The following is a 14,140-nucleotide window of genomic DNA, read 5'->3' on the forward strand; positions in this document are numbered from 1 at the left end:
ACTGTCCCATCATGACACCCAGGTCTCGTTGCTCCTCACTTTTTCCTAAACTGCCACCATTTGAATCTTATATGTGGGTGTGAAGAATTACTCCCCCTTGGAACAGAAAGGGTTAAAGGCCGAGCTGATATATGTGTTCAAAACTATGAAGGGATTTTGATAGCAGGAGGGCCAATAAGTAGAGAACATGAATTTAAGTTAATTGGCAAATAATCCATAGAAAAGTTGAAAATAAATCTTTTTCAGCAGCAAGTTATTACAATCTTGAAAATACTGGCTGAAAGCATGATGCATGCAGATTTAATCATCGCCTTTAAAAGAAAACCAGATACATATTTGAAAAGGGAGTGTGTGGGCTACAGGAAAACAGCATTTGACTAAAGGCAATATATAAACTTAAGTTGTTGTTTTGCCATTCAATTCAGCAAAATCTCTTAGAATGTTAAGAACCACTACTAATTATCCCAGGTGTTCCAATAGTCCCAGCTTTCTGAGTCTCATCTGATAACCAAGCTTTCCCATTCTTGCAAATATCCTGCTGTATCTACACTGAGTCAAATCATATATAGGGCTCTTTGCTGTTGACTGAATAAGGGTGGTGCCTCTATATACCACTTCCAAAGCAAATGATAGGCAGGACTGGTCTCTTTAATCCACGAGTGTCCATTCCAGCTCCACAGTGGAAACACAGCTTTTGAATGAAGTGAAGGTGAACAGGTCAACACAAGATTGAAAGAAGACCTCACCAATTTCATCCAGAGAGTACAAGCCCTGCCCCATTCCTGTAGGCCTCTCCATGTTTAGACAGGAAATATTCTGGAGATGATCTTTCCTCAACGAGCCAATGGAAGCTGGTAGCCCGATGGGGGAACACAGCAAAGGAAAGTAACTTCTGCAGGTGCATAGTCACCTACAGATGTGAGCAGAGAGGCTCGTGCCTCCACCTTTTGAATGAGATGCTCTTACACTAACCCCATATTTTCTAGGTATCACAGACCCCAAAGGATTGGTAGGGAAAGGGCAGCTCTGAGTTAGCTTTAAAACCACTAACATAAACATAAAGCTATGTAGTTCAGAATCATCAAATTAAGAACAACCATAGGAACAAATACATTTACACATAAATTATTTTAAAAAAACATTTAAATAGCGATGTTAATGAAAAATAACAGAAATAGAAGAAAAATGTTGGCAAAAAAGAGCAAGGATGAATACAGCACAAGGAACAACTACATTAAACATTTTAGAAATACTTGACATCTTTCATGGGCATTGTGCATGCACTTTCACAGAAAATAACTGGCTCAGAAGCACGAGCATTTCAATATTTCAGTGCAACCTGACGGTAAAGACATTTCGATGAAATTCTTTCTGCTTCATAAATAAAAATCTGTAAAAGAGCGCCTACACTCATATATTGCCTTCCACAATTTCAGGACAACTCAAAACACATCAATGCAGTACCTTTGAAGCGTACTCACTACTGCAGTGTAGAAAACAACATGATTATACAGCTCATGATAAATCAAAAAGGTAATTGTACAACCTTTATGTTAAAGCTACTTGCAGCTGGATGATTTCTTTACGGGATTAGACATTTGATTTAACGTTATTGACAGAGGAGTTTTGATTTATTGAGCCGAATTGTGATTTTTAAATTACTGTACAACTCCTCTTTTATCTTCAGCAGCAGTGTTATAGACCCATTGCAGGACTTTGAAAATAATTTAATTGACAATCCTCCATTTTAGGAAACTTTCAACCTGGCAGCCAAATTATTCCCAGTCGTTTATTTTTTTCTAATCACTGAAGAACTTTAATATGTTTCAAAAAAATAGCTTCCGAGACCAATTCATTCTTTGTGAGGAAATGAGTCACAGTATCAAGTGCCTGCTTTACTCTCATGTTCCCACAATCATTGGTTGACGTCACTTGTTTTGAACAGTTGTTAAATGGTTGCTGCATCCTGCACAGAACAATCTCCTAGCCATCCAGAAAAATGGAGGAGTCACCCTCAGATATGGAACTCCTTATCTACTTTGAGCAGCTAAGTATAAACTTTCAGACAATGTCAATCATTGTTGATATTGTTATTCAGTCAACTGGGGTAAAAATTAAAAAAAATTCCTTGGTCCTACAGAACTTAAGCATTGCTAAACAGAGGCATGAAGTTGAGCTTTTGTCATCTTGCACTCATCAGGACTAGAACACGGGAATAGACTTTGAAAAGGGGTACCAATTTATACAGCATCAGAAGAACATGTTGGTCTTTTGGGCCATTATTGGCATGGAGATGCACCTGGAACAACTAATTGTCAATCTCAGTTCTCACACCAGGAAGGTAGATCTTGGTTTCTCAAGGCATTATCAAGGGAATGAAGCAGAGTTTGGCAGTCTCCATTATCCCTTTCTTTTCACAAAATAGAAAGGATGCTATTTATATACATTAAAGATGATCCTGTGTGTTAATATATACAGGCAGCGCATCACAGTCCAAACCCGACTGATAATCTTAGTTACCAGTATAATTGTTGACATAGTTTGGATATTTAATAAATGCTGTCCAATAGCAGAATTGCACTGAATGTTAGACAAAGTATTCTGAGGATTACAGATACAGGTTGGTTGAGCAAATCCTCAGTGGGATGCAGAATGCCCATTGTTTGAATGTACATCTTACATATCCAATAACACACCAGTCTGAAAACTCAGAAACCATATTACTCATTTCATTGGTCTGATGGTAGCATCCTGTAAGTAGATTAACTGAAATTGTAATGGTGTAAGACAGCTAACCTCACCTGTCAATGACTCATATACTCAGTGAAGAGACCATTCAGCCCATTGACTCTGCACTGACCCTCTGAAGAGCATCTCACCCAGACCGCCCCCTCCACCCATCCAATCCCCTTAAACCCTCATTTACCACAGTTAACCTACCTAGCCTGCACATCCCTAGACACTACGGGCAATTTAGCATGGCCAAATACCCAACCTGCACATCTTTGGACTGTGGGAGGAAATCCATGCAGACACGGGGACAATGTGTAAACTCCACACAGACATCCTCGAGGGTGGAATTGAACATGGGTACCTTTTGCTGTGAGGCAGCAGAGCTAACCATTATGGATCAAGTATTTGTGACAACTTCCCATTGGACCAAGGTCTTTCTAGTGTATATTTGCAAACAAACTAATAAAGCTAAAGTTAGACACAGCTCAAGGATCAAGTGTGTTTTGATGTAAGATGAGCTAGAAAAGAGTAAGCTTGATGTGAAGTGCCCAAATATATATTTTTTTCATTTAATCTATTTAGTCCTCTACATTTCCTCAATATATAATCACAGCATAACCAATGCCTATTTAAAATACACACACACTTAGGCAAATGTTATATAGGTTTATGCTATATTGTTATTATTATTTGGGAACTTGGGTTCAACAATGGAGAAAATTGATTTTAATTGTTCAGTCATGTGGAACATCTTTGGACCTGTTGTTCTTTAAAGGTCACATTGAACATTCAGTTTCAAACAGCATATACCCAAACATCATGCAAATTCAGCAAAATGGCCAGCAAGCCATCTGAGGAGATAACTGCTAAGGTGTCTGAAGCAAGTTTCAGGAGAGGGAAGAGGTCTAACACAACAGAGGTGCTGCTATGAACAGTGACCAAGCAGTCAGAACTGGGCAGAACTCCTGCAAAGCTTAGGGGACAGTGAGAGGAAAGCCCCAGAGCTGTAAGCTATGAGCATGTCAGAGAGGAAGACATCCTACATGGCTGTTGAAGCGATGAGTTTAGGGAATTCTTATTAGTAATAAGTGAGCTGGTTAGTAGTTTTGTTTTAAGAGACCTGAGGACCATAAGAGCAAAAGGAGCCAAAATAGGTCAGCCAGCCCATTGAGTCTGCTCCACCATTCAATGAGATCATGGCTGATTTGATAATCCTCAACTCCACTTCCCTGCCTTTTCCCTTTAACCTTGGGAGACATGTCAATGAGAGAAAATAACAAAAATAGTGACTGCGCAAGAATTGACTGAAAGAAACTGGTTTCAACTCTGCCAACTGAACAAGAAGCTTAATGTGGAGATTGGGGTGACTCCTCACTGAAGTTGGACAGCCTGTGAGGGGACTGTTGAGATACAGGAATGGATTTTTTTTTTGTGAAATTATTCCAATAGATCTGTTGGAGCAGAAGTGCTTGTGGTAAATTCATGAGCAAGTACATGCTTTCTGTCCTTTTTTTAAAGATGTGGGTCATTTGATAAGTCTGATTAGGAAGTGTAGGAACCTGAATTTTATATTGTGAGCCTTTGCCAAAAATGCTTGAGTAGTCTCTAGTCTCTTGAGCATTTGTTTATACCCTAAAGAAAGATTTCTGAGGAAGGCATATGACTAAGGAGAGAAAATAACAAGTCATTCAAATTTAATTTCATATTCCATTGTAATTCATTGTTCATTAAGTGGTTTAGATGTCCCGAGGATATGGTAAATGCTACATTAACACTTGGTTTATTTCGCTTTTCAATTCCATAATGCCTTCATGTAAGTCAGTCTCTTCACATACCCACTCAAAATTTTGCCCTCAATTGATATATCCCCATAAAAGGAACTTAAATTGGTTTAATAATTCCTACTGTGAATATTGAGAGAGAAAACCAACACAGATTGAAACAGTCTTTATTAATAAACATGAGAATACTAAAGCATTTCATGTTTTCAATAACCTTTTTGCCCTTCCACATTGTCTTTGTCCCATCTCCATTCATCTGTTGCACTCAAATCCTCATCTATCCTTTGTTAGAACTGGCATGGCTAGTCCAAGCCATTTCTGGCCAGTCTCTTACATTCTACCTTCTGTAACCTTGGTGTCATAAATCTTTGCTTCTTAGCTTGGACCAAGTCTAATTCACCCATCACTTCTGTGCTACATTAATTTCGATGCAAGCAACGTCTTGATTTTAAAATCCCATGTTCTAGTTTTCAATCTTATACATTCAGTGATTTTACCACAGTGAAAGCGGATAACTTTTATGAAGCAGTAAATGGCACAAACACATATTCAGTCAACAAAGTTGGCCATCTTACCTGTAAGCTGGTTTGAGTGTCCACCTGAACTCCCGGGTAGTTCAGCAGAAGTCGTACCAAGTTCTCATGCCCAGACTGTGCTGCCAGGTGTAATGGTGTGTACCCTGACTGAAACAGCGATAATAAAGTCTTTAACCCCAGATTCACCTGGATTTCCATAACACTGAGTGAGCAATTATTCCTTTGTTTTGCAATTGTCACCCGAGGGAAAATGACCAATTATAACTTACTGATCGAGGGTCCATATTTTCTAAAAGAAGGCAACCCAATTTTTCAAGCAATTCTCTGACTAATTCAGAAAATAACTCTTGAAGTCCTCGCCAGTGAATCTCTCAAACAAATGTGGATTTCTGCTTTTGCAAAGTTGTCAGAAATATGCAACCAAAGTTAGAGTGGTTGATTGAGTTAAACACAAACCTTTCTGTAGAGATTCATTGGCACTGTGTACAGAACGAACAGGGCTTCCTGTGTAAAGCAGTTGGGGTAACTTCAACCTGAAATATTAATTTATGAAGCGAATGGCTAAAGACTGACTTCCTTATTTAGACTAAGCTTGGAACAAGGACTTGTTGTGTGGTGGTAGTGACCCCACCTCTAAGCCAAGACACCTAGGTTCAAGTTGCACTTACCCCAGACGTGTGGAATGGCATCTCTGACTAGGTTGCTTAAAAAACATCTAGAACAATCTAGCTACCAAGTTAATCTGCTTTTAGACACTTGAAGTGTCACATCTCAGGCTGGAAAAAAACACTCAATGTCACAGATTTAACTTTAACAAAGTTTAAAAGAATTTTAATGTTGACTGCTTCTCACTGCTGTTACATGCGCTGTCTGATGTTTGGTAATGTAGGCTGTGTACTCAAAATTTCTTATTCAGATATCTAAGAATACTCGAACCATCATCAGGGAGGTAAAATTTAAAACACAAACACATCCAAAAAAAAAGTCTAAATGTGAGGGAGGATCAATCCAGCAAGGATTGATTAAGCGGTTTATAAATATAATTAATTTGTTTTATTTTGGATCAGAGTGCATCTGGTAATGAGTTTTGCCATTTTATGAGGAGTATTTCTCAGATGTGACACAATGCAGAGTTCCTTACATTGCACAATTGCTGCCATATCCTTGCAACTTACTCCACTGCGCAATTTTAAACACTGAGCAGAACTGAAGGATTTACAACCAACTCTGGAACTTAACGTACACTCATTACCAGTAGCAACAGTGATTTACTGCTTCAGAGTCTGTATTGGATAGTTTCTAGTGGCCCCTTACTGTCTGCTGTCGGCTGATCCTGTATCTGCCTTCAGGGCTGAACTCAACTGAGGCAATATCCTTACACTTCAATCATTTGCTTAAACAAAAAGACTCACTTGTAATAAAAGCTTTGATCAGAAGCCCAAAGCACTGAATCATAGGACGACAAGGAGGCCATTCAGCCCCTTGATTGTCATGGTTGATCTGTATCTTACGTTGGCTCTGTATCCTTTTATACCTTTGGCAAATGAAAATCTAGCAATTTCTGACAAACAACTTCACTGCTGCTTCTTGTGGGAGAGAATTCTTTACCATCTTTGAATTTTTATCCTTTGCAAGAAAGATGCGTCTTAGTTTCTCTCCTAATGGCTTGGTTCTGACTTGAAGGTTATTTTCCACTGCCCTCGAATTCTAAGCTAACAGAGAAAGTTTTCCTATGTCTGTCCAATTGATTTCTTCGAAAATCATGACCGCTTCCATAAATGTACATCATAACTTTCTATCCTGCAGGGAATACAAGTTTAATTGAAACAAATCCCTCCATGATTTAATCCTTGGAGCCCTGGTAATAAAACCGATTTTTTTTTTTGTTTATTCACTGCTCCATTCTTACATCCTCAGCTGAAACATTGCTGCAATATGGATTCACTACATAAAAGTTAAAAAAAACACGAGGTGCTTGTGGATGTCTAACATGAGTGCTGTGAAAGTTTTAAATAGTTTTAAAAAGCTAAACCAGTTTAAAAATTAATTTTAAAAAAATTGTTCATATCTGTTAACTCTTGCCCATGTGAGAAGGATGTCAACTCTTATACCTCGGTTGTCGGCTCCTTCATCAGTTGTCCCTCACTGGTGGACTTTGGAGTCTCACTGCGTATGGTTGCTGGTACCTTGGTTAGAATCTCCCGCACAAAATCCATCTGGCCAAAATGTGCAGCCACATGAAGAGCAGTGAATCCAGTCTTCAAAGAAGGAAAATGAATTTGATTAGATAAAGCTGCACTTAAGTTTCAGGGAGTGCCATCTCATGTATGTGAGTGCACTAAACTGCTACACCTGACAATGAGATAAACCTCAAGATGATGAAGCCATTGAATGATGAAATCACTGTCAAATTACTTACAGGACTTTCAGACATTTGTGGGCAAATATAAAAAGACTTAATGTTGCTTCTGAAGATATATTGGACTTTTACATTCAAGGTAAGAATACAATCCTTTTAATTCTGCTTCCACATGATTGGGTTTCCATATTAAATATGGTGTAAATGCACTCCTGTAGATTGCAGATAGTTTGTCACACATTAAATGGCTAGGAGGCTGGTGGTAAACAAATATAACTCTTGTCTCCTTCAAATCATTCCTGTTTTGGGAAAATTGGCAGAGTTAAAAGTGTTCTTAAAGGCTCCTGCATCAAATCTGCCAAACTCAACTTAAATTTTGAATTACAGAATCATTGAGTCATAGAAACAGACCCTTTGGTCCTACTAGTCTGCACCAACCAGATATCCTCAGCTGATTGAGTCCCATTTGTCAGCAATTTGCCCATATACCTCTACATCATTCCTATTCATATACCCATCCAGATGTCTTTTAAATGTTGTAATTGTATCAGCCTTCACCACTTCCTCTGGCAGCTCATTAAATACATGCACCACCCTGCACGAAAATGTTGACTCTTAGGTCCTTTTTAAAACTTTCACCTTAAACCTATGCCCTTTAGTTCTGGACTCCCTCACCCCAGGGAAAAGACTTTGTCTATTTATCCTATCTATGCCCCTTTGATTTTATAAACCTTCATAAAGTCACTTCTCAGCCCCCAATCCAGACAACATCCTTGTAAATCTTTTCTGAACCCTTTCGAGTTTAACAACATCTTTCCTATAGAAGAGAAACTAGAATTGCACACAGTATTCTTAAAGTGGTCTCACCAATGTTGGAACTTGACATCCCAACTCTCATAATTAACGTATTGACCAATGAAGGGAAGCATTCCAAACACTTTCCTCACTACCCTATCTACCTGCGATTCAATTTTCAAGGAACTATACACCTGCACCCCTCAATCTCGTTTTTCTGCAACACTCCCCGGGGCCCTGATTTGCCTTTACCAAAATGCAACACCTCACATTTATCTAAATTAAAGTGATCTAAGTTTGGGAGAAGATTACCCAAAAGTGATCTATCACTCTATGGCCCATCAGCCTATCTGATCAAGGTCTCATCGTACTCTGAGGTAACCTTCATCACTGTCCGTTACACCACCAATTTTGGTGTCATCGGCAAACATATTAACCATACTTTCTATATTTACTTGCAAATCGTTTATATAAATGATGAAAATCAGTAAAGCCAAACTGATTCTTGTGGCACCTCACTGGTCACAGTCCTCCAGTCTGAAAAAACAACCCTCCAACCATACCTCAGTCTTCTACCTTTGAGCCGGTTCTGTATCCAATTTGTTAGCTCCCCCCGGACTCCATGTGATCTCAGCTGGCTAACCAGGCTACCATGTGGAACCTTGTTGAATGCCTTGCTGATGTTCATATGGACAACACCTATCACTGTGCTTTCATAAAATTTCCTTGTGACTTCTTCGAAAAACTCAATCAAATTAGTGAGACATGATTTCCCACGCACAAAGGTTTGCTCACGATCCCTTGCCTTTCCAAAAGCATGTAAATCCTATCTCTCAGAATCCCCTACAACAGCTTAACCATGACTGATGTCAGACCCATGGGTCTATAGTTCCCTCACTTCTCCTTACTGTCTTTCTTAAATAATGACACCACATTAGCCAACCTCCAGGCTTCTGGCACCTCGTCTATGGCTATTGATGATACTTCTCAATGAACTTTAAGCTCCATTTAAGGCCTTACAAAAGCCCACCAAACCAAATTTGAATTGGGTCAAAAGGCAGTAGCTACCCATCTGCTCACTTCTCTGTACTTTTGAACTTACCGAAAAGTGGCCACTACATTAATGATAGAAGGACCTGCTCAAAGGCATTCCTGAGCTGCATACTGAGGAAGCCACTTTGACTGAAGAAACCACTTTGTGGGCTGTTACTGAAGGCTGTATCTCTTTCTATGCCAAACTATTTTCATCTTTGAGGTTTGAGTCAGGACTTTTGCTCCTTTTTTAACTCAGCTCCACACAAAATATAGCTTTGTACCCAGTACCCTTCTGAAGAGGCCAGTGAGAAAGAAAATACATTTGCATTTATTAATATAGTACACTTCACGATCATCAGTAATTTAAAAGTACTTCCAAGAAATCTATTTTTGATACATCCATGGAGGAGAAACAGCAGCTAATTGGCAAGTAGCAAACTTCCATAAACAGTAATGCGATTGTGTCCAGTTAAACTGTCATTGACTGAGGGGGAAAATGCTGGCCTATAAACAGGGGATAATGCCTTTATTTTTCATGCAAAAAATGCCCATGAGATATTTCAAGTCCACTAGAGAGGCAGGCAGGAACTTGGTTCAAGGTCTCATCCAAAAAAGGTTATCTGTAATAGGGAAGTGCTGAGGATGAAACTTGATTTGGATCCTGGAGTAGGACATGAAAGCCTAACCATCTAACCCAGAGGCAGGTGATTTACCAACTGAGTCAGGATTGATATACACAGAGACAGAAAGAGTCTAGATTGCAAGCCCTTAATGCAACAACACAGATATCTTTCTTGTCACGTTAACTCAATCATCCGGGAATGCACATCAAGTGTATTTTACCTTTATGGCCTCAAAATAAAGGAACAGTCCACATTCACGTGCTCTTTACTTGTAAATTGCTGTATTGCATAAATTAACTTCCAAGGACCTGCCCTTTCATTGTAATGCTGGATCCCTATTATGAACTGCCACAATACTGATTAAGCATTCTATACAGGCAGACAGTTGGGATTTGTACACTTTATATAGTTGGGAAGAAGAGAATTTTGAAATGAAACTCTAAATCTCTTGACACAAGTTTGCAAAGTGTGTGGAGATTTAGTGTTTGAAAATTCTGATGTGCGACCACCAACTTTATCTGATTTACCCAATCAGAAAGTGGTTGGGAATTGCAAAGCTGCAAATTTGTTAAACGTTTACTAATGATAAATCCCCTCTTTGCCAATGATGTATTGAGCAAAGTTAGATGGAACAAAAGGCACTGTTGCAACACAGATATAAGATTGGCTGAGTGACAAGAAACAAATCTCAGTGTGTCTGATTGTATTTCAGACTGGATGATGGTTTATAGTGGCATTCCTGAGTATTGGTGTGAGATACCCTACTCTTCCTGATGGAATGACCGAGATCTTGCTCTGGAAGGCACAATTTCAAATGTGAGAATGTTACGTAGCTTGAATGTATTGCAAACCTTTCGCAGAAAAGTGTCGAACGTCAGTAACTTAAAAGCTTTTCACTGTATTTTTTTGTAAAGTGACAATAAGTTACTCTTCTATTCTAGACAGTGGAATGGGCAGTGGAATATTAATGCAGAGAAGTGTGAATGCATTCAATTTTGGTAGGAAAAGTGCAGAAAGGACATAAAATAAAAGCTAAAGGGGTTGCAGGTGCAATGGAACCTGTATGTAAATAAAACACTGAAGGAAGCAAGACAGATTGAGAGGCTGGTTAATAAAGTTTTATCAATGAAGTGTAGTGTATAGTAACAGAGTTAAGTTAAACCCAATGTATAAAACATTAGTTCAGCCTCAACTGGGTTACTGTGTCCAATTTGGGCACTACATTTCAGGGAAAGATGTGGAGGTATTACAGACTGTGCAGAAAAGACTCATGGTTCCATGAAAGAGGAATTTCAGTAAGATCTATAGGGTGAAGGATTTGGAACGGTTTTCCTTGGAGAGGAAATTTGATTGAGGTATTCAAAATCATGATCGATTTTCAAAGAGCAGAGAGAGAAATGTTCCCTTTAATGGAAGGATCTATCATATGATGAAAAACCAGATCAGTGGGTCATGGCGGGTTCAGCTACTGTTAACCACATTTGTGGGGATTTTGGCAAAATACTAATATTCGACTGTGATGTCAACATAATTGAACCATAAAAAGAGGATAAGTTAAATAAAAGAGGCCACAAATTTAAGTTAATCAGCAAAAGATGTAATAGCAACATGATAGAAAACATTTTCATACATTGAATGATTGGAATCTGGAATGCACTGCATAAAAGTGTGGTGAAAAAGGTCAAATGAGACTTTAAAATAATTATTATCGAAAAATGAACAATTGAAACAATTATGAATTTATTAAGTGACAATAAATAGGTAATTATCAGGGGTAAGATGAATGGTTTTGGCACTCACTGTAACAACCAGAACAATTAGAAGAGCTTTTGCAAGACATTGTTTAGTTTGGTTCCACCCAGGTTTCAAATGATAACCAAATCAATGCTAAAGCTAAGGTAAATCAACACGAAAAGAGAACATAAAGGGTCAGGCTGTGTCTCTAACCTTTGTGCTGGTTATTTTAAAGGATACAGTGCCTTTCAGGGCTTCCAGGACATTAATGTGCCCATTCTTAGCAGCTAAATGAATTGTATTCATTCCCTCCTGATAAATAAAAATAAAAATTAATTAATCAATCAAAACAATTGTATTCAGGAAGAATAATCATTCCCAAATACAGCAAGCAAGAAACCTACTCAAGCACATTCAGAACTAGATCCATTATCTGACTCAGATTAATGACAGTGAATTGAAGCACAGAGCTAATTAGTTGATACACTTATTGGGCTGTGGTATTCTTTAGATCGGTGTCATCAACAGAGGTGGGAGACCTGGCTTGGAACAAACTGATACCGTACCTAAAGCATGGGAATGAAATGGGGAGGGATTCACGATATGGCCCCCTAAAGATGGCAATTAATTACTTGAGAAAGTTTATTAATTCTATCAAGATCGAGTTAGCACAGTATCTTTTTGACAGAAGAGCAACATCCTGCAAGTGGCGAACATCACTCTCCTGTTGCACAGCAGCATTGTGAACTTAGAATCAGAATCAGAATCAGACTTCCTACAGTGTGGAAACAGGGCCTTTGGCCCAACAAGTCCACACCTACTCTCCAAAGAGTAACCCACCCAGCCCCATTCCCGTACCCTATATTTGCCGAATGCATCTAACCTACACATCCCTGAATACTATAGGCAACTTAGCATGGCCAATTCACCTGACCTGCACATCTTTGGATTGTGGGAGGAAACCCTCGCAGACAAGGGGAGAATGTGCAAACTCCACAGTCACCCAAGGCTGGAATCGAACCTGGGTCGCTGGCGCTGTGAGGCAGCAGTGCTAATCACTGAGTCACTGCGCCGCCCCAACTGGCAGCAGTAGCTGCCGGCCCTTGAACAACTAGCTTAAAAAATTTGAGATACCTTACCCTTACAGGATATTCTGAGTTTGATGTTCTTCCTATCACTCAATTGAATAATATGAATTTCTGTGCCATTGTGATGCAAGGTATGTAGCCATATGCCCAAAAGACTAGAAGACGAATATCAAACTGCTTCTCCCTGTGACTGTTTGCAATGAGCAAGCACTGACTGCACCCAGTCAGTCCATGCATACAAAATTAGTATGTCATACCCAACATTAGACACAATTCTGCAAATGGAAAACCTTTGCTGAATAATTCTGACTCTGCAAAGAATTACACTGACATTCAATTTAAAATTGTCAGTTGTGCTCAAGATATGGCATACATGTGTACTGGAAATTACATATATTAATACACAGGGATCTGTTGTTTGTTGATACCAAGAACTTCTTTCAACTCTGCAAAATTTGCATAGTCATTTCTCCAGGCGACATCCTGACAAATCAGTTCACTTGCCTGGTTCAAAATCTAAACAAAGCCTGTCGATCATCAGTAACTATTACATAACACCTTTATCAATCATAGTCAGCTTGTCAATCAGTCAGCATTCTCCTCTTGTCCGGCATAAATGTTTGTTGCCCCTTTTACTGATATTTCTAGAGTTGGCCTCATGCATTCAAAATGAAAATATTGATAAACCCTAAACGTTTTTCTGAATTGAAAATCTGAAGCTGAGACTTTATGTTGATATGGTTTTGTTAACTGAAAAATAGGGGTTGACTTGCACAATGTGCAGAGGCCTACATATAAATTTTTGTGCCAAACAACATGGGGTTATCTGATACACAAGGCTATTTTATATATTGTAATCTGAAAGGAACTGCACAGGATGATGCAGGACCGAAATGGGTTAAGTTATAAGGGCAATTCATTACACTTGTATATCCTTGAGTATAGATGAAGATTAAGACGTGACATAATTGATATGATTAAGATGATTAAATAATTTAAAGCAGAATAGGAGAAACTATTTTATATTACAATAACTCATCATGGCTCCTGTGAGAGTTTCTAAAAAATCCTGCAACCTCTACCACTTAGAAAAATAAAAGCAGCCATGCATAGGACATCACTGGCTGCAAGATCATTTCCCAGCAGATCAACAGATCATTGAACTCACTTGATCTTGCTTTGGAAATGTAATGCCATAGCTTCTTTATCACTGGATTAAAATCCTGCAATTCCCCCCCCCCCCCTCCAACAGCATTGTGAATGCACCTACTGCCCAAGAACAATAGTGTTTCAAGAAGGCAGTTCATCACCATCTGATCCAGGGAAATAAGGATAAGCAATAAATGTTAGCTCAACCAGTAATGCTCACATCTCCAAAACTAACAAAAAACTATTTTCTCTGGTGGACGGAGTCCAGACTAAGAAGCCTTAGCTTAAAATTAGAACAAGGCCTTTC

At 38.8% G+C, this 14,140-nt stretch overlaps 1 protein-coding gene across 2 annotated transcripts in view; it reads right to left on the reverse strand.

The window, feature by feature from the left end:
• Window positions 1–14,140, reverse strand: part of trpn1 (transient receptor potential cation channel, subfamily N, member 1) — a 219,426-nt gene that overhangs the window by 52,722 nt on the left and 152,564 nt on the right. For both annotated transcript variants that reach the window (XM_072569938.1, XM_072569937.1), the window contains exons 21-23: window positions 11,810–11,908; window positions 7,162–7,308; window positions 5,090–5,197 (exon numbers count right to left, since the gene is read on the reverse strand). In XM_072569938.1, the coding sequence (XP_072426039.1) occupies window positions 5,090–5,197; window positions 7,162–7,308; window positions 11,810–11,908 (354 nt within the window). The remainder of the gene's footprint in view (window positions 1–5,089; window positions 5,198–7,161; window positions 7,309–11,809; window positions 11,909–14,140) is intronic.

This window comes from Chiloscyllium punctatum, chromosome 5 (assembly GCF_047496795.1).
Source record: "Chiloscyllium punctatum isolate Juve2018m chromosome 5, sChiPun1.3, whole genome shotgun sequence".
In the NCBI taxonomy this organism is placed as follows: Eukaryota; Metazoa; Chordata; class Chondrichthyes; order Orectolobiformes; family Hemiscylliidae; genus Chiloscyllium; species Chiloscyllium punctatum.